This window comes from Papio anubis, chromosome 14, assembly GCF_008728515.1.
Source record: "Papio anubis isolate 15944 chromosome 14, Panubis1.0, whole genome shotgun sequence".
Lineage (NCBI taxonomy): Eukaryota > Metazoa > Chordata > Mammalia > Primates > Cercopithecidae > Papio > Papio anubis.
In genome coordinates this window covers 37,809,886-37,835,675 of record NC_044989.1, presented here as the reverse complement: position 1 = coordinate 37,835,675, position 25,790 = coordinate 37,809,886, and the positions used below count along the sequence as shown (strand labels likewise).

General features: G+C 43.6%; 1 protein-coding gene across 2 annotated transcripts in view; it reads left to right on the top strand.

The window, feature by feature from the left end:
• The window catches only part of CDC42EP3 (CDC42 effector protein 3), a 31,111-nt gene extending 6,480 nt beyond the window's left edge, over positions 1–24,631 (top strand). For both annotated transcript variants that reach the window (XM_003908514.5, XM_003908513.5), the window contains exon 2: positions 19,741–24,631. In XM_003908514.5, the coding sequence (XP_003908563.1) occupies positions 19,976–20,740 (765 nt within the window). In that variant the 5' untranslated portion in view covers positions 19,741–19,975 and the 3' untranslated portion in view covers positions 20,741–24,631. The remainder of the gene's footprint in view (positions 1–19,740) is intronic.
• The last annotated feature ends 1,159 nt before the right edge of the window (positions 24,632–25,790 follow it).

Here is a 25,790-nt window from a genome sequence, read left to right as displayed (position 1 = left end):
CAGGTACATTTCTTTCCTTTTTTTAAAAAAAAAAAAAGCTTTCATTGGCCTCGATATACTTCAGTGCCAAGTTTCATCAGAGTCACATGATGATGGACTGAATTTGACAATACCTCTGGTAGAAAAGCAGTTTTCAAATTTTAACCATACAGTTTTATAATACAAAGCATGATACTGATATTTAAAAGATTACTATTTCTAAATAGCCAAGTAAATTGTGTGAAAGCTGATGAGTTCCAAACTAGTATTTGATTAGTCCTTACTACTTGCCTAAGTCATGAATTAAAAGAATTCTAGAATCCCAAATTTAAAACTTTTTGAAAAGGATTTTCAGTGGATTGGGTTTTATTTCCATATTGGATAAAATTATTAGCCTTCTAGCCTTCGGCCCTTTGTTAAGCCATGTTGCAGAGATCACACACCTGCAATTAGATAACAGGGTACCACCTAAAGTGTACCTCGAGCCATGAATGGCATAAAAATATTCTGTGGGACCCCAGTTTGATGAAGGTCCCTTTCTGCAGGACTTTTCAGAACATTTAAAAAGCCAGTGTATACAGTGGATCTCCACAGGGAGGTAGTGTCCAGAGTTTTTCAAATCGTTTTGCCCACTGAGCAGCTGCAGGACTAGCCTGGCAAACGCAGGACAGAAGCTACATAACCACAGTGTGCCTTACAGAGCCGAAACCACCCAGGGACATTTTAGTTAGAGAACCACAGGCGTTACAGAAAGAGAGCCGTGAGGATGTACCAGGAGATCCTGGTGAACACTGATAAAACTAATGGAGAATTAAGTAAGGGCAATCAAAAGGGGTGTCTGTGTGTGTGTGTGTGTAGGAATAGAGATTTAAAAAAATACAGATTCTGGTCTTAGCTCTGACCCAATTGTGTAACCTTGACCTCTTGGGGTTTTCTTGTTGTCATCCCTAAAACATGGCATTTGGTGGGAGATGATCTCAGATAATCTCTGACTCTAGAATCAGTGAGCCAGGATCAGTGGCACCTATTAGCATAGCTATCTTACTACTAATAATATAAGACTCTGAATTGAAAAACAGACCCATACAGATCTCTGGCAGAGCAGCCTGAGCAAGCATGGAAGGCAGGGAACTTCAAAGTCAGGCCTCTATTTAGACAGCTTACACATTTGGGAATCCGTCACATTCTGGTGACAACCTGAAGGTCCTATTTGTAGACACATCATGCCAATGATAGATCGTTGTCATGAGTTTAGTTGAAAAAGAACTTTTCTGTCCAAATACATCATAATCATTTAGGCTACATATATTTTTTAAAACAACCAGAGGCATTTTTGGTGAAATGTGGCTTTGCCATTCAGAATGTGTTTGATTTCTCAACCTTTGTATTTATTTTTTTAAACTTTTGTTTTGCCAAGGGTCAGTTCAGACTTAAAACATTGATTTTAACACAGTGGGAGATGAGGCTCTAAGCCTTTGGCTGACCGGCTGGTTAGTCACAAAACAAATCCTTCCCCTTCTTTGGGCAGGCTCCATCCCATCACCTGTGAAAAAAAATGGCAGAGTGGGAAGGATGGGGATGGGAAGGGAGGCCAGAGAAGTGTGTAGATGTTCTCTAGGCCCTCTCCTGGCCCTCAATTGTGATTCTGTTCCTCTTTTTTCTTCTATCACAGGCATTTCCTTAGTGTCTTGTACCTTCTCCTATTGTAACACTTATTACATTTAGATTATCATATATATAAATATATATATTTATATATAAAAATAATATATATATTTTTTTTGTGTGTGTGTATATATATATATATAAAGGGGAGTTTATTAAGGAGTGTTGACTCACATGATCATAAGGTGAAATCCCATAATAGGTCTAACTTTTAGGTACGGGGCTACATGTGCAGGTTTGTTATATAGCTAAACTCATGTCACAGGGTTTTGATGTACAGATTATTTCATCACCCAGGTACTAAGCATAGTATCTGATCATTATTCTTTCTGATCCTCTCCCTCCTCCCACTCTTCCCCCGCAAGTAGGCCCCAGTGTCTGTCGTTCCCCTCTTTGTGTCCATTTGTTCTCATTTAGCTCCCACTTACACGTGAGCATGTGCGGTATTCGGTTTTCTGCTCCTGTGTCAGTTTGCTAAGGATAATGGCCTCCAACTACGTCCATGTTCCTGACTGACACGAGTGGCTGCCTAATTGGACTACTGGCTCCTCCAGGGTAGGGACTGAATCTCATTTATCTTGTCATTCATCTTTTCTGCAATAGGATTTAATGACAAAGTGGGCAGTATAGCCCTTGCTATACTACCTGATTCTTTCTGCGGCGTATCTCTTTAAGTTGTTGGCAGGTCAGAAATCTCTGTCACTTACCTTGCTGTGTTAGTCAGGGTTCTCTAGAGGGACAGGACTAATAGGGTAGATGTATATAGCAAGGGGAGTTTATTAAGGAATGTTGACTCACGTGATCATAAGGTGAAATCCCATAACAGGCCGTCTGCAAGCTGAGGAGCAAGGAAGTTAGTCCAAGTCCCAAAACCTCAAAAGCAGGGAAGCCAACAGTGCAGCCTTCAGTGTGTGACCAAAGGCCTGAGAGCCTCCTGGCAACCACTGCTGTAAGTCCAAGAGCCAAAAACTGAAGAACTTGGAGTCTGATGTGTGAGGGCGGGAAGCATCCAGCACGGGAGAAAGATGAAGGCCAGAAGACTCAGCAAGTCTAGTCCTTCCACGTTCCTCTGCCTGCTTTTATCCTAGCCACACTGGCAGCTGATTAGATGGTGCCCACCCAGGTTGAGGATGGGTCGGTGTCTCCCAGTTCACTGACTCAAATGTTAATCTCCTTTGGCAACACCCTCACAGACACACCCAGGATCAATACTTTGCATCCTTCAATCAAGTTGACGCTCAGTATTAACCATCACACTAGTTTATTTTTAAGTCCTGCTGTAGTGAAGTTACTCATTCCCAGGCTACAGAACATTCAAATGCAAGGGGAATCACCCCCAGTCATTTGGTTGTGGTGATAGAGGTCATCTGAGGGCCCTGTGGAAATAGGTCAAGTCCCTGCTGGAACCTTCTCAAGATCTCATTGGAGACATTGGCAACCCCCACCAATGCTTTCTCATGCCCTGGGAGTGACTGAGGCAACTTGGCACCCATGTGTCCACTTAGAGCACAGAGTAAGGGTCCTTGTGTTTCCTAGTGCTGCCTAGACCTCTCGCCAGCCATTAACGAATGAATAAACGTGAGCCATTTATTTATTTGTTTTATTAGTGTCAGTCTCTCCACAGTGGAGTGCATCATTGCTGCAGCCTTAACATCTAGAATAGTGCCTGGCACGTAGTAGGCCCTCCATGGATGTTTGTTGTTGAATACATGAGGGACCAGCCAGGGGCTGGGGAGGCACATAGAAGGCTTTTTTTTTTTTTTTTTTTTTTTTTGAGACAGAGTCTCGTTCTGTCGCCCAGGCTGGAGTGCAGTAGCACGATCTCGGCTCACTTCAAACTCCGCCTCCCAGGTTCACGCCATTCTCCTGCCTCAGTCTCCTGAGTAGCTGGGACTACAGGCGCCCGCCACCATACCCAGCTAATTTTTTGTATTTTTTTTAGTAGAGACGGGGTTTCACCATGTTAGCCAGGATGGTCTCAATCTCATGACCTCGTGATCCGCCCGCCTCTGCCTCCCCAAGTGCTGAGATTGCAGGTGTGAGCCACTGCGCCTAACTGAAAGACTTTCTAGAGCCGGCTTCTCATGGGTTGAACCGGCGACAGGCATGTGGCTCACTCTATGCATGTCACAGCACCAACTGGAGCCTGGTTTCTTGCTCTCAGATGGCTTCAGAATGAAATGTCTTCCAAAAGAGTGTTGATTTTTGGCCTTCTATTAAGTTTAGCGAAAGTTTATGCTGGTGATGGGGCTTTGTTTTGTATTCCCTGTGGGCTCACCCGGGAATGGTGGCGCTTTACTTGAGCTTCAGAGAGATGTCTCTCAGGGCGGTGCAGGGAGTAAAGCAGGGACTTCTTTCAAATTCCATTCCTTTCTCAGAATGGGGAATTAAACTGTTGGACCCAGAACATTTGGGAGTTTTTCACACTATATGTAAAACAATCAGTTGAGGCAGCCAGATCCCAAGGTCTAAAAGGAGTAAGGTTAGAAGGAATCCCCACCATGAGCTTCCAGCTCATCGTCTTCCTTATGCAGCTGTAGCTTTTTGGAGTAATTAATAATGAACATTACCCCTTCCATTGATTTGGGCTCATTGCCTGCCAGGTGCTTTGCCAAGCACTTTATGCTCAGTGTCACCTAAGAAGACTCCCACCATCGCTGTTTGCACTTCATAGATGGGGAAACTGAAGCTCCCAGAGGGAGTCACTAGCATGGCCCAGGACCCTTAATTGAATACCAGGAAGGATGGGAAAGGAGGATGAAAATTGTATTCGCTGGTAGAAAGTATTTTGATTTTAAGGGTAGTCTTACTTTCATTAAAAATAATGCTTTTTTTTTTTTTTTCTTTTTTGGAAACTTCCTAGAAGCTAGATGTTTCTGCAAATAGAATGACAGAGCCCTACCATTTGACAGATGGAAGGGACCTTATCTCAGCCCCAGTCTCATTCTGACATGATAAAACCAAGGCCTTAATTGTTTAAGTGACACAGAGTATGAATCTTCCTCCTAGGCCCAGCTCTCTGTCAAACTTTTTTTTAGGCCAAGGGAAAGAAAATCTTAAGCCTGATATATAAGCAGATAATAACATAATTTCTTTGGTTAGAAAGAAGAGAGATTGGCCCTACTTATCAACTATTTAGGAAAATAACAATATGCCCTTTTGTTTTTTCTCTTCTCTCACACATCACCGGTTCTGGTGGGGTCTATCCAGAGACTCCCAGATGGCTATGAGTTTTTCAGCCACCTCCTCGTGCTGTCAGCTCCCAGTAGCCTTGCCATCCAGTTTATAAGCACCAGCAGCCAGAGCCTGCCCCATTCTGCGCAAATGGAATTACAGAATTTATTTTAACCCAAAAGCAGGACTTTCTATTTATCATCATTCAGTTCATTCCTGTGGACTTCATCCAGCCCCAGCTCTCGGTCCAGGTAATTCTGGACCCCAGTTAGCCATTGGCATATTGAGGCTCCCTCTGGGTCTCCAGTTTAGATTGATAAGTACATCTTCTGTGTCTTCCACGTCACTTGCCCTATCAATAAGATCCCTTTAAGACTTGGCTGAAATTGGCAGATTACAAGTAATCGACCCTTCTAGCAACTGTGTCATGTGCGTAAGCAAGTAAGGTGCCAGTGAACTTTTTATCAGTGCGGACTGAGCATGTATCTCTTAAGTGTTCAAAACCCAGACCTTTACTGAAGATAGATGTGATAGTAGTCACCAAGTAATTGTCTCTTCCTTTTGGAAAATCAAATCATTTGCCTGTGTGTGTGTGTGTATATATATACACTCACTATATATATATACACACACACAGTATACACACTATATGTAATATACATACATATACATAAATGCATACTACTCCCTATAGTTTTTCAAAAGGTTTTCATAAATGGTTTCATGATCAAAAGGAGACAAGTGATTTCAGGACCTTAGGCTCTTCCTTATTCATCAGGCCTGGAAATCTGGACTCCCATATGGTATGAAGTCCCTTCCAGTGATTACGGCTCCAGTCTGGCCTTCCATTTCCCTTTGACAGGGTTAGTTGTGCCCACTCCCTAACCCTACACCCTCCAGATCCCATCACTTCCAGCTCTTGCCACTTTGAGGTTCATTCCATTTACTTTTCTATTTTTTTTTTTTTTAACCTTAAGGTAGAGGCAAAACAGAAGTTGAATAAATCAGAGAAGGTAATATTCCCCCCTTTGGTCTCAGCTTCCTTTAAAAAGTAAAACCAAATGAACTTAAAATTAACTTTAAATGGAAGTAAAAGGATTTTCCTCTTAAAATCATCCATAAGGTAAAGTAAGTAAGTCACCAGAGAATTTAGGAGAAAAAAATGTTAGATTGTTTGTATTTATTTATGTCTTAAGGTCAGGGGCTACTGTAAGAGATCCCAAGTTGGTATTAAAACACCGCTTTTATCTGACCTATATAGCAGTTGGTGTAATTTTCCCAACTCAGGGATGTCTCATTTGTTCCCAAGGCTGGAAGAGCTCCAACTGGAGATAACTGATGCATGTAGATGTGAATGAGAAGATAGCCCCAGCCCTATGTCCGACGGACAGGGGAATTAACCTCTCATCAAGCTGGTGGTAGGAATCCCTTCCAATTGTGGAGACTGTCCACAGGATCAATAGGAACCATCTTATTAATGAGTGATACAGGCGAAATTTAAGGAGAAAATAGAAGTGTTTATTTTGGCAATTAGAATAGTTCCCCCTCCACCCTGTATTTCAGTAGACAATCTGGTTTCTCATTTGGGGAAAAGATACTGCCTTGTGTTTACATAGCACTGTAGATTTTCACACTCGGCTCTGACAACCTGTGGTTATTATAAAGTTTGGGATGATTATCTCCATTTTACAGGAAGGTAACTGGTACCCAGTGTATCAGGGCTTCTGCGTCTTACAGGACTGGCTCATAGTTTTGGCCCAGCTCTTTCCCCTCTAAGGCCAGGAACAGCAGTGAGTTAGCTGTTTGCTTGGCCCATACAATCGGTGTTTCATTTGGTTTGGTTTGGCAGATGTTTTGATAGGTTTATTTTTCCCCATGTATCTGATCTGTGCCAGTTATGTATTGATCTTCCAAACAACCCTTTCCTGTAGACTGTCCATTATAGTTTCTTGAGGCTCCCTTGTACATTTTAGGCCAAATGAGCCAAGTTCTCCCTTAACACATCTCATTTTGAAACGAGAAAAGAGCAAGTTCATTGTTGCTCCAGGGCCTCTTTAAGTTTGATTTAAGTAGAATCAGTGAGTTTGAATTCAGGGGACTGTATTGTCAAATTTTCCTTGAGTCTTACCTAAGACACTATTTGCACATTGCAGTCAGGGATAGGAGTCGTATCTCTTTCAAACAGCATGTCCACAAATATTTGCCTTAAGATCTATATTTTTTATCTGTATATTTGCCAAAGATCTGTATGGTCCTGTAGAATTACTCTGGCTTGCACCAATACACTGTTAAACTATTACCCTGCATGGATAGAGGAAGGTTAAAATGGCTTACAGATGGTAAAATGGAAGATAGCCTTTGCCACAAGAAAAGAGGAGACAGCTTCTTGTTACATGTTTGTTTTCTTCCGTAAGAATCATAGATTCCAGCTTGCATTTTCAGCAGAGCAGGCAGGGTTGAAGAGGAAGAGGCACAGCAGTATCTTTCAAGCTTTCTCATTTGTTTATCCATTCAACTTTTCAGTACCTGCTATGAAGAAGATCTCCGTTCTCTCTCCCAGATTATAGTCTGGTGGGGGAAGAGTTAAATAAGTAGTGATGACAATCCAGTGTGATAGTTGCTAGGTTTGAGGTGTACATAGGATGCCATGGGGAACTGGCAGGAGATTCAGCTGCAAGTGTGGCAGGCCCCCCAGATTGCTGAGGTGGGCTTCACAAGCTATTTTATCTTATCTCCAGGCTGTAGGGGCAGGCCTGCCCTTAAAACCCTTGAAAGGGTTTTAAAGCAGAGAGTGATAAGGTTACATGAGGATTCTAGGTTCCTCACTCTGGTGTAGATTGGAAGATAAGGTGGAGGGACCGGGGAGGCAGGGAGGTAGGTAAAGGGCAAATGTCCTTGTGCAGGAGAAAGATCATGGGGCCAGGAGTAAGGCTGATGGAGCAGGGATGATGAATGAGGAGAGACAGTCCGGACAGACTGATAGGACTATAGGACTTGATGTAGAGAGGGAGGCGGGGAGAAGGGATGATAGCTGGGTTTTGGAATTGAGTGACTTCTGCCATTTACCAAGAAAGCATAGTGTGGGACGCAGATGCCTGGGGCAGGCAGGCGGAAGAAAGATGGCAAATCCCGTCTGGGACAAGGTTTATGAGTATCTGAGGGAAGCAAAGTAGAGAGATCTGGAATATAAAGGAAGGAAAAGGCCACTGCTTCTCAAACTCTCTGGGAAGGGCCACTGTCTTTTTGTTTCCATTTCCAATCCATTGTACAGTACTACTGTGCACAAGGAATATGGAGCTTGGGCCACGCACAACCCCCATGCAAGGTCAACAGCATACAGCTCCCAAACTTGTCAATAGCCTGTTCAGTAAGAAAAAATCCATTGGTCACATGTTTGATGTTATGGCAATGTCAAAAAGATCTTGCTTTCAGCTTCTGTACTTATCTCATCATGGACTGCATGAACCCACTTTGGGTAGCACTGGTCTGGACTTAAGTAGATGCATGTGGGTTGAAGGTACTGATTTGGAAGTTATCCATAGAGGTGGTATGTGATTGCCGGGGGAATTGTTGAGGAGCAGTGGATGGGCAGCAGCCATCCAACCCTATGAAAATGCCAACATTTAAGACGGGTTCAAACTTCTTCTGTAAGGGCTCAGTTAATATTTTGGGCTTTGAGAGCCACATACAGTCTCTGTCACAGATTACTCAACTCTGACCTGATAGAGCAAAAAAACACCTTTACTGGGATTTCCCAACTTCAGCACTACTGAGATTTGAGGCCAGATAATTCTTTGCTTTGGGGAGTTGTCCTGTGCACTGGAGGATGTTGAGCAGCATTCCTGGCTTCTACCCACCAGATGCCAGGAGCACACCACCCCCAGTCATGAAAATCAACAGTATTCCCAGACGTTGCCAAATATTGCATAGGGAACAAAAATCACCCTCAGTTAAGAACCCCACTGAGCTGTAGACAGTACATAAATGAATAGGCATAGGTGTGTTCTAATAAAACTTTATCTATAAAAACAGGCAGAGGGCCGGATTTGGCCTAGCTTGTAGACCCTTGACTTAAGAGATGGTCAGAAAGAAAACTAGAAGAGCTTATTCAGTAAAATTTGAGGGTCTTCTGTGTCCCCAGCTCAAGAGGAGGCTCTGTAAGTGGCTCAGCATAAAGAGGAGGGAAGTTTTCTCAACAGTAGCACTCATTTATAGCCCTTTTGCTTACCTTATTATTCTTGAGCTCACCACCCACCTGGAAATAGCAGGCATGAAAACCACAAAACAGGAAAACAACAAATCACGTAATACAAGCCCTCCACAACCCCTAAGAAACCCCCCAAGCAAAGCAGTAGCAAGGCTGGATTACGTGAGGTACATTGGAGTAGACTTCCTCCAGGAAGGAAATGAGTCTGGAGCAGGTCTCAGAGGATGTTGTGAATAGAGGCTGATGGTAAGAAGGTGGGAGAGCTTTCCATGTAGGGAACACAAGGTTCTTAGTTTCAGGTTAGGAGGGAAATGCAGTGTCAGTTAGGAAGCTCGGGAGCTATTGTCCCAGTGAAAGCTGTGATTGTTCACTGTTGCATGCAATGGGCTTCCTCTGGGAAAAGAATGAACCGCACTTAACACGATTTTCTAAGAACAGGATGTTTGTTTTTCTCGTGGAGGATCAGGGGGCCTTTGTTACTTTACAATTCTAATCTTTATTTATTTATTTATTATTATACTTTAAGTTCTAGGGTACATGTGCACAATGTATAGGTTTGTTACATGTGCCATGTTGGTGTGCTGCACCCATTAACTCGGTATATACCCAAAGAATTCTAATCCTTTGACGTTTACCACAAAGTCAAATCCCTTTTGAGATTCTTTTTGACAATAGCCAAAAGTCCTAGTGAGTTAGAGATGGAGGGACCGTTGTCTAGGACCCTTTCTACTCATTCTTGGCTTCTGACGTGATCAGGTTAGCATCTCCACCTCTCTTCAGTGTTGAGCTCTTGGTGTGTCATTTTCTCTCGGTGCTGTCAGACTTCAAGATACGTAGTCTTCAGGTTGGCAGTCCTCGAGTTATCAAATCGGCAGTGGCTACAGAATGCAGCTATGGCTGGAATCCTAGCTCCTCTACATTTTGGGTGATTGACCAGAGACACAGGCTTCATCTAAGACTGCTTCCTAAGAGGTATGCTCTGAGCATTACATGCCTGCCTGGCCCACAGAAAGCACTCATGCTAGCTATTACTCTTTACAGGTGTAAATTCTTTAGAGAACAAAGCCTTTCAGATTTGTCAGTTTCCAGAGAGCCTCTGTAGACTTGCTCTAGGGTTTGGCCCCCGGGAGCAAGTCAACCTGGCTCTCATGATGGAAAGTCTAGCAGGGGTTATGGATTTAACACTTGTGAATTTAAAGTTTCCTGTGGGCCATGTGTTGTGGCAGGCAAAAAGATGAATAAGTTCATGCTCACAGAAGAGCTTTCAGCCTAGTTAGAGGGAAATCATTCAGCAAATATATGTGTACTAACACGTATACAAATAACACAAGGATGTTGGCAGTGGAAGTAGGTTGAGAGTAGAATGACGACCACCAGATTCCACATATAGCCAGTGCTGGTATCATACAGAAGAGCCATGTTTCAGCCCATCCAAGGAACATGGATTATTGTAGACAGCCCTAGCAGGGTGACAGAATAGCATGGAAGTCCTGTATTTGTCCCTTTACCCCATCAGAGAACTAGAATATTCAAGGGGCCTAAACTTGAGAATATGGCATAAAGGCAAATGGTTGGGAACTTTGCTCTCCGAGTTAGTATGGGTCAAATGACCATAATCTGAATTTCTGGACGTTGTCAGCTTATTATTTGGGATCATTTGAAATTACCATTACCAGAACTGGAGTACTGCATCGAATAATTGCTGACTTAAATATTAATAGTTATTTTGTGAGCAACTTAAGCACATTCCTTGCTTTTGAGCAGAGATTAGAATGAATATCCTGGCAGAATATTGCTGAAAACTTCAGAGTCAAGTTCTTTTCCTGTATTGATATTGTCCTTACAGCATCACAGACCAAGTCAGATCCATTAGTTATGGAAGCACGTGAGCAGTTCGCAGCAATGGCCTTATCAGAGATTCACATGCGTGAAACTAGAGTGCCTGCCTGGGTGCTCCTCACCAGCCCTGGTGCCATGCAAAACACATCCTGATAAATGAAGCAGGCATGAGAGGACTTGCCCTCCTCCTGCCTTGTTGTAACTGCCGGAGATCAATGTCCACGTTGACTCTTCCCCAGTAACTCATTTTTATAGGAAAAAAGGCCCTAATGGCCTCTGTTCAAAAGTGCAGACTTGGTACTATGTGAGGTGGACCTTCTGTCTTCCAATTTTGCTTCTAAAAGATCTTTCAAATTAGATCCCATAAAAGTGAGACGTGTACACAAATTAGCACTGAGTCTCACATACGGTATTTGTGGGTCTGTATATAATCAGGGTGGTAAAAGAACAATGAATTCAAGCTGTAGCTGAATCACAAACAAAAAGTCCCTTTAAAATCATGGAAGGTGAGATGTATCAGACTTTAAATGGGTCTGTAAAATACCGCCTGCTCATTCTGGCTAAGTTCATTTGCATAACAGAGCTCAGCAGCTGGGGAGCCAGCTAATAGAGTTTCATAGTCTGAAGCTTAGGGCTATGTCCTCAGTGTAGATGATATGGGGAGAGGGTAAGAATCTAAAAATAGAAAAGGCATCTTATCTTCTCAAATGGGTGGAGTTAAACAGACTGAAAATATGAAAAACATCCCCTTCGGGATGCTGGTTACTGGGTGCTTCTGGTTACACTGATTTTCGCCTTAGATATTAAACATTGAACTTAAATGAAAATCTAACACCATGGGTTTTTTTTCCCCTTTGCTTTTAAAATTATTCGGAGAAGCACTCCTGCAGAGGTTGCTGAAAGGATTGATGTGAGCGCCCATGTTGTAGAAATATTTTAGTGTTTCTGACCCCAAAGATCGGCCGGTCATTTCTAAATTAGTGAGAAGACTGCCACGTTCAAACAGAAAGCCTTTTCAAGGGAAAGTCTGTGTGCATTTTCCTATGGGAAAGTGACTTGGGACCATAAGGAAATTGGCAGTGATCATGTTCCCATATAGGAAACTCAGAGTAAATGGGAACGTGAACACCTCCCTTCACGCACTGTCGGGGAGGTGCAGGGTATCCGCCCTCGCCTCTGTGAGAGCCTCATCCCATGGCCATACTTGCTGTCCCCTCCCTACCACAGCCCATTCCATCTTTTGAGAAACCTGAGTTGTTACTCAGAGGAGCCAAAAACTGTTTCCTTGTAGTTTCTGCTTAGCTCTAGGGCCTCACAGAACAAGTTAATTCCTTTTTCATTACAATTAAATGAATCCTTCAGATCCTTTAAGATTAGTTTTCTTTCTATGAGTTTTCTTTAAGCTGCTCTATTCCTTCAGCCTCTTCTCACATGTCCCGACCAAGCTCCTTCACCTCCTCCCATTTGCCCTGCTCTGAACATGCAGGGACATGTTCCAGGTAGCCTTTATCCCTTCTAAATGTGGAGTCCAGGATCATGTTCTAGGCGCTTGGCACCGTGGAATTATCTTCTGGTTGGTAGCAGAGAGACATAGCCCACAGATGGTTGGGGGTAGGGAAGTGGCGGAGGGTACTTGGCCGAGTTGTCATCCTCCCCGAGGACTGTTGGTTCCAACATGCAGGGGGAGTCACTGGATACTCCGGCATGGGGCTCAGATGGTGCAGTGGCGCCGTGGCTGGCTGCATCGATGCGACTATGCTGAGGCAAAGTGAAAAGTGATCAGAAGCTGGAATGTCCTTGAAGGATGTGACAACCAAGCCAGAAAGGGGAAGTCGGATGCAGGCTCACTTCCTGCAAGGAGGAGAAAAGAACAGAGCCTCAGGTCCCTGGAGACAGTAGCACCCCTCACCCCACCTGCCCCTGTTTTTATACACGTGTGTTTTAAATTACCACTGCAACCTGTTTTGCAGGATGCAAATTTTTTTTTATTCTTTCTCTCCACTAAGAATCTAAAAACAATTAGTAGGCAAACCAAACATTCCTTTAAAATAAATGGAATTTTTAAAATATCCCAACCCCTTTGTTCTTTTCACAGTCCTGTAAGTTGCCAGTGCGTCAACTCTAAGTAACTTAGGAACTGATTTTTCTATCTGTCATTTTTTATAACCCCTTGATTTTCTCCTCCTCCTGGCTGCTGCCCTGTTTTGGTATTTTCAGCATCATTCTGTTTGCCAAAAGAATGGTAAGAAATGAAGCAAAGCACCGCTTCAGTTTTTTTCTTAACTGAATTGTTTATTACTGCTGTGATTATTTCTATTATTATCACTGTCATTTACACTTCAGTCAGTCACAAGAAACCAGAATTGTCTAGCCTAGTGCAACCCTGCTGTCTTCCTTATCAAAACCATGGCCATAGCTTCCTCTCAGGTCCTTTTGTATATTGAAACCCTTGGATTTCTCAGAAAACCTGTAAGGGAGCATGTCCGTTCTCAGCAGCATTGTGCCCACCTGTCTGCTTGCCACATGTTCTCTCTGACCTGCCACGACTGACTGGCAAGCCGAACACTTTTGTTGGCAAATCTTTTCTTTCTAATGCCCCAGGAACTAGAGCATTTTTTAAAGGAATCTAATTTCTGAGATGAATATTATATCCAACATCATCTACGAAGGGAAAGAGGAGCAAACCGTGATCCAAGAACTAGAAGAACATTTGTGGAACTAGAAAGAAACCAGGAATAATTGTGGAAAGTTCAAATTTCAGGGTCAAGGTTTTTGAGGAAGGGCTACCTATAAGAACCTTTCTGTCTGTCTTTTAAGATTTAGGTAAGAGAGTGGGTGTAGAGAAATGCAAGAAAACTAGAGAGTCAGGCAAGGTGATCCCATCTGTAATCCTAGCTACTCGGAAGGCTGAGGCAGGAGGATCACTTGAGGCCAGGAGTTCAAGACCAGCCTGGGCAACATGGCAAGACCCTGTTCTAAAAAAAAATTTTTTTTAATTAGCTGGGAATGGTGTTGTGCACCTGTAGTCTCAGCTACTTAGGATGCTGGGGCAGGAGGATGGCTTGAGCCCAGGGGTTCGGCACTGCAGTGAGCTGTGATCGTGCCACTGCACTCCAGCCTGGATGACCAAGTGACTTGACCCTTGGTTGCAGGAAAGGGGTTCAAGACGAGGACAGACAGACACAAGTGAGTGCGCCCAGCACCCTCAGATGGCTCAGTACCCACAGGTTAGTGCTGGTGTTAGAGTTTTAACTGAGACAGAAAGCTAAAATTCTCTCATCTGGGTTGTGGAACACCCAGGAGGACCCGCTCCCTAGTTGTAGTCTGGTAATTCTCTTCCGGCCTGTAAGCCCTTCCTGTTTAGCTCTTCCTTTTCTCTTTTCCCAACATCCCTTCCTCCAAGCAGGTCCTTCCTTCTGGGCAGAAGGCAGAGCCCTGGGGTTCCCCTGACTCATGCTGACTGTTCTGATGTGTTGGTCATCCACCAGCTGTCTCTTGGAACTCAGGTGTCTTCTTAAAATGATGAGGAGGGAGGCCGGGCATGGTGGCTCACACCTGTAATCCCAGCACTTTGGGAGGCTGAGGTGGGTGGATCACAAGGTCAGGAGATTGAGACCATCCTGGCTAACACAGTGAAACCCCGTCTCTACTAAAAGATATAAAAAATTAGTTGGACGTGGTGGCGGGCGCCTGTAGTCCCAGCTACTCGGAAGGCTGAGGCAGGAGAATGGCGTGAACCTGGGACGCAGAGCTTGCAGTGAGCCAAGATTGCGCCACTGCACTCCAGCCTAGGCGATAGAGACTCTGTCTCAAAAATAAATAAATAAATAAAAGAGGAGGGATAGGATTTCATGTCATGGCATTTAGGCCCATTCCATCATCAAAGGTTATCTGTGTGTCACTAGTCACCCTTGCACAAGCAGCTGTCCTCATGGGCCCAGGCAATTGCACCTGCCTGCACTTCCCTCCTCGCACGTGCCCTGGCCTGCAGCTTCTCCTGCATCCTCTCCCACCTGTTGGATTTTCTCACTTTCCCTTCTGACTACAAATGTTTCTCTTCTGAGATCTCTTCCCTTTTACAAAGTACAGATCCGTGCTGCCTCTTTGGTGAAAGCCTGATCACAGAAGGAAGAAGTGATCTGTCCCATAGCCAAGCTCAGGGGAGACATGGCTCAGGCCTTTTGTGAAGTCTTCATATACCCACACACTGCCATTGCAGATGCTTTTGGACACATTTTCCTGATGTTTGTGTTATGATCAGTAACTCCTAGTAGGCTTTTCAGGACCTAACAGCCATGTATAAAATTGGCTCTCCAAGAAAGCCTAATCTGAGCCCTGCATACACATTTGTGATTTTTAAAAAAATAGCCAATTCATTCACATGATTTGAAAATCCAAAATCATAAAAGGATAGTGAAAAATGTATTTGCCACCCTGTTCCCCCTCCATCTACTTCGCCTCTCTGTGGGCAGTCACTATGATTGTGTGTTTCCAGAAATACTTTGTAGATAAGCCAGTACAAATATAAATAGACGCATTTGCCCCTCTTTTTTTTTCCTTTGATGATGTACATCTTTGAGCTCTTCTCGGATGAGCATATTAAGCGCTTCTTCATTCTTTGTTAGATCTGAATAGTATTTATTTGTATGGATGCACTTAATTGAACCAGTCCTCTATAGGTGGACAATTAGGTTGTTTCCAACTCTTGACTGTTATAAACTGTGCTGGTTTGAACAGCCTTGTTATTTCTTACATATGATGTAACAAGTTGAGTTGGGTAAATCCCTGTAAGTGCCGTCTGACGTCAGAGGGCATATGATTTGCAGTTTTGATAGATATTGCCCCACTGCCTCTACTGAGTTTGGACCTGTTCGTACTTCAACTGTCAGTGTATGCAGGGCCTGTTTCCCATCCTCATCAGCCCAGCACATTGCCACACATTTGTGTTTGTTTTAAACAGGCTTTGGAATGCACCCCTTTCGTAATTTGGGAGCAGACAGAATTCCCAGGAGGGTACTCATTAAATGTCACGTCAAGACCTCAAAGCTCAGAGCCCAGACATGTGGCTTTGTGCTTGGTAGCCATGCAGCCTCGGCAGTGGCCAGACATCAGTTCTTCCGTAGTGATCCATTTGTAAAATGGGGATAGTAACAGTAACAGCTTCATGGTTTCCTCAGCTAGTCCATGTCAGGGGTTGGAACAATGCTCGGTACATAGAGAAGTCCTCAACAAATACTGACTTGTATTAAGTGCTGCTGGTACCCAGGAGATGCTCATACCCTCTCCAGGAGCAGCCACTTCTTGCCAGGGAAGAAACTATTCCATTAGGTTTCTGCATAAGTAATTGGCAAAGATTCTGAAAGAGCAGTGAACCCAGGAAGCAGAAGGGAAAACTGATCAAGTTGCATGGACTTAGCCCAGAATGTTCAGAAAGGAGAGGAGGAAGTGGTCAGTTCAAGAAATTATGGGCATTGGATTATCAGCATTGGATTGCCTCTGCTGGGATCAGGCATGTTTGCCCCTGAGCTGGGGAGAAAAGAGAACAGATGCGATAGGGGGACTAGATCAGAGCTGCCAGATACTCTCCCAGCAGCACAAACGTCAACATACCTAGAGTTGTAAAACTGACATTTTGCCCAAAACTTTGTTTTAACTTTCAAAGTGTTTGGGAGCTCTTAGGATTGGCACATAGTAGAAATTCAGTTCAAATTATTTTTTCTACAGTCTTAGAAGCCTATGCCCCATCATGCAGTAAATATGATGTAAATATTTGTAGAAAGAAAGCAAAATGCCTCTGAAGGCATCTTCTCTAGTATCTCCCACTCACCAGAATCTCACTACAGCTTAGGTAGCCTCCCCACCAACCCTTTTCTTACCTTTTTATTTTTTGCTGCTTCCCTCCAACCTTTGCCTCCATGCCACTGACATGAAGCCCAGCTTCAAGACGCGCGAGCCTCTGGTTGAGGCCCTTGGTGCTAGTGCCTGTGGCTGGGCAAGGACTGACCAAAGGCTGGGACTTGACCAGCATCGTGCTCCCTGGTAGGTGCCCAGCCAGGAAGCCTGCAGACTGAGCCCTCCTCCCCTGCACCCTCAGAGAACAGCATGCATTTCCTCCCCCTTTGCTCTTCCTCCTCACTGTCCCAAATCCTTAGAGGGTGGATGTGAATGATCCAGTCAGAGTGGCAGGGACTCCGGCTACATTTTCATGGGATTTTTTTTTTTTTTTTTTTTTTTTTTTTTTTTTTGAGACAGGGCCTTGCTAGGCTGTAGTGCAGTGGTACAATCATAGCTCTCCACAGCCTTGAATTCTTGAGCTCACCCAGCCCTCCCACCTCAGCCTCCCAAGTAGCTAACACTACAGGTGTGTGTGTTACCATGCTCAGCTAATTTTTTAAGAAAGTTTTTGTTGAGATGAGGTCTCATTATGTTTCCCAGGCTGGTTTCAACCCCCTGGGCTCAGGCAATCCTCCTGCTTCAGCCTCCTGAGTAGCTGGGACTACTGGCGGGTGCCCCCATGCCCAGCTACTTTTTTTCATAGACACAGGGTCTTGCTACATTGCCCAGGCTGACCTCAAACTCCAGGCCTTAAGTGATCAATTTTTTTTTTTTAAATAATTGGAACACCCTACCCTGGGACCTGGCCTTGCATAACCCTGCCTCCATCGGCTGACCCCAGGCAGTCCTGGCATGCCCTTGAGTTGTGGTGGACAAACTGTATCTTTCCCTGGCAGCTGCCTTCCTGGCCATGTGTGCTGAGAACACCACTCCTGTGGGCAGCTGTTCCTCAGGCCACCCAGCTGCTCCTGCAGGCAGTCAGCCACAGTGTGCCCAGAGGGCAGGAAGGCTACCTCTGAACAGCAGGGGTCCTAGGCCAGGACTAGGCATTGTATACTCATACAGGAAGGAAGTTCTGAGATTTTAACAGGAAGAACGTGAGCTTTAACTTTTGTTACCACAACAAGACCCAAATTAGAGCTAAAACTATGAGAGCGAGTGTCAGGACCCACGATCATGTCATTGTTGGCAGCTCCATGGTCAGCCCACTCTGCATGAGTGCAAACCTCCTGGTACTTCCTCTGCCTCCTCCCCACACCCAAAGCCAGAGTGGGGCTGGCTGTCTCCCGTGCATTGTTCTCAGGCTTCTCAGGCCTGGGTTGCTGGCCAGCATGCTGACACGCTGAGCTAGCTGCTTCCCAAACTGAGTTAGCTGTTACTGAGCCAGTGGGTGGTGGAGCACAGTTCTTGTCACCTGCCACTGGTAAATGAATTTAAAACTCTTGCTGAAAGGAAAGAAATATGGGGCAGATGCAGACAGCCTCCAGCTGCTACAGAGCAAATGTGGCTCCCTTCAAAACACCAGCTAACCCACCCAGCCCTTGGAGTATTTATCTGCAGGCTCTGCGGCCAGAGGGAGGAGCTCCTGAGGGAAGAGGTCATGGTAGAGTCATCTGGGGAGTTCCTGCAGTGGGGAAGGGTTTAGCTTCTCTATGTCAGCATCAGAGGTGGAGGATTATTTTCTAAAGATAAGAGCATCTCATCGGCAAAAGAGGACATTACATCCCCAATGCCTTCTTATAGCTCATGCCCTCCTAATCTTACCATATAGTATGTGCAGGGAGGATGTGTTAGCTTTCTACACTGGTAACAAATGACCACAAACTTGAGGGCTTACAACATTTACCATCTCACAGGTTCTGTGGGTCAGGAATCTGGGTGGGGCTGAGTTCCAGCATCTCACTGAGTTGTGATTCAGTGTGAGCCAGGGTGATGGTCTCATCAGAGGCTCAACTGGGGAAAAGATCCACTTCCAAGCTCCCCAACATTGTTGGCAGATTTCATTTCCATAGGCCCTCACACAGTGTAACTGCTCACCTCCCCACAGCCAGCAAGTCTTCTCCCTTGTCAGCTCAGATGGAATCTCCTATAATGTAACCTAATCAGGGAGTGACCTGTCACCTTTGCCATATTCCCTTGGTTAGAAGCCAGTCATAGGTTCTACTTACAAAGTCATTAACACCAGGAGGCAGATCATGGGGGCTCCCCTCGAATTCTGCCTACTGCAGGGAGGATATAGCCTTATCAGTAATGTTTCAGAGGTGTTCCCAAGTGAAGGCCCAGCCTGTAATAGAAAATCACAATGTTGTCTCTTTGAGGTGAAGCAGTTTTGTTCATCTCCTCCCACCTCAGAATGCCTTCAAATCCTGATATCTTCGACAGCCCAATACTTTGCCACAACCCGATTCCAACTCTAGCTCTCTTGTTTATTGGCTATATGTTATTGAGAAAAGGTAACTTTCTGGGGGAAGGGCCTATCCTGAATCTCCATTTTCTTATCTGTAAGAATGTATTCCACTAATATTTTATAGGACAGTAGCATATAAGTTATTGTCAATTATTAAATAATTCCAGCACCTTTCCTTGTAGGACTATTCATTTTATTGCATTAACTTATGTACGTATGGAACTCAATGAAATATCATTAGTCTTGCTAGTATGCACATCAAAGCAAAAGGAAAATGTATTTTAAAACAAGTCCAGTTGTATTTAAGGAGCTGAAATCACTGATCCTATGCTTACAGCAATTCTTAGAATAGAGGAAAATGACTACAACTGTAGACATGTCCAGAAGATGTGTTCATGGCTATGTCTAAAAAGTACTGGTGTCACAGATTTGGGGTTTTTAGGTCTTTCTCTTTCCTGTTTTGTTTTCTCTTTCAGATTAAGATGAAAATTTTTATCCACTTACTGGAGGGAAACAATAAGTTTGCATTAGTTGGAACTGGCCCTGCCATTATTTACAGGCTCTTGTGAAAAGGGAGGCCCTAGGGCACCCAAATGACTCTTTAGATTATAACCTGCTTTGGTTTCTTCTCCAGGTTTCTCCTGGTTGTGGTCAAGACTGGATGATGTAACTGGCTCTCTAGCAAGCCTCACTTGGCCGTAACCTCAGGAAGGTTCTCTGACCCCATCTCATTTCAAAGCCACTTCTGAAGCCACTTGAAAAAATGATGTGACAGTTCCTATCAAAAAGGATTATTCAGAAACATATACCATCTGTGAAGAAAGTGGCCCTTTTTTCCACTTGCAAAATAGACATTCTCAAATTCCAAAATGCCAGCCAAGACCCCAATTTACCTGAAAGCGGCCAATAACAAGAAAGGAAAGAAATTTAAACTGAGGGACATTCTGTCTCCCGACATGATCAGTCCCCCACTTGGAGACTTTCGCCACACCATCCACATCGGCAAAGAGGGCCAGCACGATGTCTTTGGAGATATTTCCTTTCTTCAAGGGAACTACGAGCTTTTACCTGGAAACCAGGAGAAAGCACACCTGGGCCAGTTCCCTGGGCATAACGAGTTCTTCCGGGCCAACAGCACCTCGGACTCTGTGTTCACAGAAACACCCTCCCCGGTGCTCAAAAATGCCATCTCCCTCCCGACCATTGGAGGGTCCCAAGCTCTCATGCTGCCCTTATTGTCACCGGTGACATTTAATTCCAAACAGGAGTCCTTTGGGCCAGCAAAGCTGCCCAGGCTTAGCTGCGAGCCTGTCATGGAGGAAAAAGCTCAGGAGAAAAGCAGTCTGTTGGAGAATGGGACAGTCCACCAGGGAGACACCTCGTGGGGCTCCAGCGGTTCTGCATCTCAGTCCAGCCAGGGCAGGGACAGCCACTCCTCCAGCCTGTCCGAACAGTACCCCGACTGGCCAGCTGAGGACATGTTTGACCATCCTGCCCCATGCGAGCTCATCAAGGGAAAGACTAAGTCAGAGGAGTCCCTCTCTGACCTTACAGGTTCCCTCCTCTCCCTGCAGCTTGATCTTGGGCCCTCACTTTTGGATGAGGTGCTGAATGTCATGGATAAAAATAAGTAACAGGATGCCAACTTTTTTTCCTTTGGGGTAAAAGGTACAAAAACTAAACTAAACTAACCACAGTTGAAGAGAAGGGCTTCCGGAGCTGTATTTGCAATTTTGTGATGGGTTTTCTAAAATAATATTCTTACAAAGTATTTTTTTACCTGGTATGCCCTCCTTGCAAAAACAATTTAGGAAAAAACAACAAAGCAAAACCTATCTTGGCAAAAAGAGGAAGTGAGTCAGAGCCCATTTTCAGCAGGCATTGGTGATGTTCGGCTCACACATTGTTTGCAGACACACAAGAAATCTGGGTTGGCCAGGATTGGCACTAGCTATGAAGGGCTGAGCGAGTCACACTGAGGAACTTTATGGAACTTTACAGCACTCCGACATTTTCTGAGCAAGAGGAAGTCAAAATTTATTTAACACCTAAGCCTTTTTGTAGACTCTTTTCTATATTGCTTGGGCTCACCATAGCGAATTCTCCAGTGTTAAAATTTTTCTGTTTTCACATTTGAACTTATGGGTTTTGGGGATTTTCTTGTAGTTCTTATATATCCCTCTATATCTATATTGCAAAATTTTGACTGTCAGCTACATGTTGGTAAGACACAGGCAAAGTATTACTGTAACTAAGTTATTTTTAAAGTTAAAATATATTTTTACGTGCCTTTGGCTTTTTATTGCAGAGTCTACATTTTATAGATCCTACATCAGATGTCACTTGACTTGTTTCCATTGGGATTCCACTGTAAGCTGTGTATGTGTGTGTTTGGAAAAGTATATTCATACTTAGTTTTTTTTTTCATCTGTTATCATACCTTTAACAGCAACCAATAACGAATTGTAAAGTATAAAGGCGCAGGTTACTCATGATGCTTCTGCAGAGACTGTGGGCTACCCCACATGATGTTTTTGGAAATATAGGTATTTTAGTACAGTACATACTTGCATTACATAGGTACTTCAAACAACACAATAAAGAGTAAATGATAAAGTCAACTTGCTTGTTTATAGTAATAAACAAGACCATAAAAGAATAAGTCTAGCTAGAGAAGTTGCTTCTCTGAAATGTACGTGAGGCTTTAAGGTAAGAGATGCTTTCCATCTGCTCTAATTTTGATTACTTCCTTATGGTTTGAGAGGCTAGAAACAGCCTCTCTACTTTAGGAAAGATGAACATGTGAGGTCAGATTTTTTTTTTTTTAATTTTAAGTCAACACTGATGCCACCCTCTGAGTGCTCATTTCTGAGCATCTTCCTGACTTGAACCCTTCTACAGCAAACTCTTGCAAGTCCAGTTTCATCCCTGTAAGGCAAATGTCTGTTCATGCAGAAAGTGCCATATAGACAAATGAAGGCAGCTAAAGTGAGGGCAGTAGAGAGCACTTACCCCATCCCAAGGTGCCAGAGATGCCCTGAGGATGGTGGTTAAGGAAACAGGAGCAGGAAATGTATACACAGATCTTTGCCAACCACTCCTTCCCCATCAAAGAAAAACACTTGCACACAATAACTACCAGCTCCTTCTCTCAAACTGGTAGTTCTCCTTGAAATGTATCTCAGAAATGACCTCCTCTCCCAACCACTTCAACGATTCTTTCTTTGGGTTTGGGGTTCTTGCAATTCTGTCATCTAAAATAACCTTTGGACTGCAGGTGAAATGCAATTAGGACAACTAACCAAGTAGACGAAACAAATTCCCCTAGGCAGGGGTGTCCTGCTTCCCTGGACCACACTGGAAGAATTTTCTTGGGCTACATGTAAAATACACTAACACTGACCATAGTTGATGAGCTTAAAAAAAATAAAAATAGAAAATTGCAAAAAAAAAAAAAAAAAAAAACTCAGACTGTTTTAAGAAAGTTTAAAAATTTGTGTTGGGCTTCATGTAGGCCACAGGTTCGACAAGCTTGTCCTAGGGCATTGCATGCTTTCCTTAACTTCCCAGTTGTATTTCATTATCCATGACTCTCCAGTGTTCTTTTTCTGTTGGACCACACCCATCACAGTTCATAGTTCCAAATAGAAATTTCCCAGCTTATTTTAAATCTTGTTAATGAGGAAGAGTCCAATGTATCTCATTATTTGTAGCCAATTTTAGACTCTTTCAATACCTCCCCCCATTTTAATTAGTACTGATCATATTCAGTCTTTCATTTTACTCTTCATCTGTAGCGTGACCTCAAGGTAAAGATGAAACTATTTCATGAAATGGGGAGGAATGTGGCTGCGCATTATCTCTGCTCCCTCTCTGGTAAGTACTGGGGAGAGAACAGCCCTGCCAGTACTGGGTTGGTTTGATAGAGTCTAAATAATCACGCATCCTGCCTATAGTTAGCCATTTTAGTTTCTGGGAGTCCTTTCATGTACATTTTCTTCCATTAATTGAATTAGGTGTAATTGAGATGGCAATAAATATGTCCATATTAGAAAGAGGAAACAAAGCTACATCCGGCTTATAAATGATTCACTTCTCCCAAGGCAGCCTTTCCAATGCCTGGTCCCTTCCCCAGAGAGCAGGTGGACAGCTGGTGGTGGCTTGCTTTCCTGCAAAGAGGCACTTTAGACCTACACCTGCTATGAGCTGAAGTGATGTTCTCATCCTGTGAACCTTCTCCCACTTTAACCAAATTTATCTTTACTTGTTTAAAGATAAGGAAACCCAAGATGTACTTTATTTGCAAACTCAAAGCAAATGGCGAGCCACCTGTGACCCAATAACCAGAAAAGAAACCAAGCCATTTGTGTAAGTAGAGACCCTTCTTGTTGAGGTAGGCAAGGCTCTTGTGAGCGATTTTTTTCCCCCTAGTGAGATCTAGCAAAAGACAAGCTATATTATTTCTGCCTGAAATTTTCTGCCTGAAAAGAGCAAAATATCAGGATACTTAGCGCTTCACAAATATGAAGTCATTAGCACATTTCAGTGAGCCAGAAATCACTTAACAGCACACACACAAGACTACACTGGTTGAACAGCAAAGAGAAACCCGGGTCTCCAGAATCACAGTTTAGTCCTATATTACTGCAAGTGACCTGTTTTTTTCTGAAGGCTCCCTGCAAATGAAGTCCTGGAATGGAAAAAATCTGTAAGTCTATAAATTAACTTGATAAATATTTTAGAACAGACAAAAGATAATACTGAGTGATGTAGTTCTAATCCTCCTCCTAATACGGAACCTGGCAAGACTGAATCATTGTACTGTGAAATATATAAACACAATAGAATGAGCCAACATGATGGTTTCTCTCCAGTAAGAGTTTTTCTTTTGGAAATGAGGTTAACATAGCCCCAAATGTAGCAATTCTCATAAAATCTGATTTTAGAATTAGCCTCCCAGATTAATCTGAATGATTGACTTATTTTTCTTAGGCAAGTCAGTAAGCCATATAATCAGGGTTATTGGGTGCTGCCCTGTGTCCCCACCCACTAGAGAGCCATATCCAGCAAAATAAGAGAAGTTTCCAGATGCCAAATGATAAGCCACCATCAACCCAGAGGGGAAACCTTCTGGTTGGTTTGGCTGTATGAGATTCAGGAAGGCCAGAATACCCAAAATTACTCATACCACATTAACTTATTGGTACTGGCTAAGCAATACATGTATTTCCTAAAGAAGGAGATGGTCTTTCTGGTAGATTTATGGACATACTTGTTTCATCTGACTGTAAATATATTGCATGCTTTATTCTGATGGTGCACTGTTTCATCCAGCAAGCTTTTCATCTGAGAATGTTTAATGTTGACCTTATTCTTAGAGCAAGTAGATCTAAATATTTTTCAGCTGAGTTGTTAGGGAGTCATTATTCTGTGGTAAAATGCTGCAAAAAAACATGTGGAAGAATGGGAACTATGCTTACTTTATGAAGTGATGTATAACACAATGAAATCTGTTTTACAACTACTGTGCTGCATTTAATTATCTTCCATTTTTGCTGTTAAAAAAAAAAATCCGTTAATGATGTCACTTCCATTGGCTCCCAATGGAGGTCAGTAATCCATCCTCTGAAGGTCAGCCAAATTTCCCTCATGGAAAGCAGATCGACACGGGTGATAGATAAAAACATCTGCCCAAACCAAAGCCATCATGCAGAATAGAGTTAATATTCCAGAGACTCATCACTCAGACAGAGATGTCTGCCATACATCAGAATGAGCAAAGCTAAGTGCAGAATAGAGTTAATATTCCAGAGACTCATCACTCGGAGATGTCTGCCGTACATCAAAATGAGCAAAGCTAAGTAAAGTGGGTATTATGCTCACCATAAAGTGATTATTGGAGTATGTCACAAAGTATGCATGTGATTCATTGCCAAAAGGATCATTGGGGGGAAAAAAGGAAGTTGAGTTCTGGGGAGGGAGAGACCTGGGGCAGTTTTGTGGAAGAGAAGGACCCAAAAGGTACCTTGAGGGTCTGCTGAGATCATTTTAGAGAGAAGGGGCATTCTTGGAAGGAAAAGAATATTATGAGCAAACCAAAGGATACGCTCACATCCTAGTAGTGCTTCTATTCAAAACAGTCCAGGAACAGGGGTTGGCGTAAAAAATGCCCACTTCTAGGTCTGCAAGATTGGGACCCACTCCTGAGAAGACTCCAGTGGAAGAAGAAAAGATTCTGGAATCAGACTACTGAACAGGTGGTTCCCGGGATAGATATTTGTATAAAATTAGCCAACATTTTGTGAAAGCTCATGCCCAGTCTATAGTGCCCAGAGACCTGAAGGCCAGAGTAGGGACACCTCAATAGTGAGGCTGATGTTGAGGTGCTCAGGGTAAGTCACTTAGGAAGATGAAGGAAGAGGGACTAAGTGTCTCCTGGAATAACTCCAGATGAAGCAAGCTGGTATTACAGTCCCTGGGCTGAACACACTGGGCAGCTGTTCCACCAGCAGTATCCCAAGGAACTTTTTCTTTGAGACGGAGTCTCACTCTGTCACCCAGGCTGGAGTGCAGTGGCATGATAGCTTATTGCAACCTCCGCCTCCTGGTTTCAACTGATTCTCCTACCTCAGCTTCCCGAGTGACTGGGACTACAGGTGCCCACCACCATGCCTGGCTAATTTT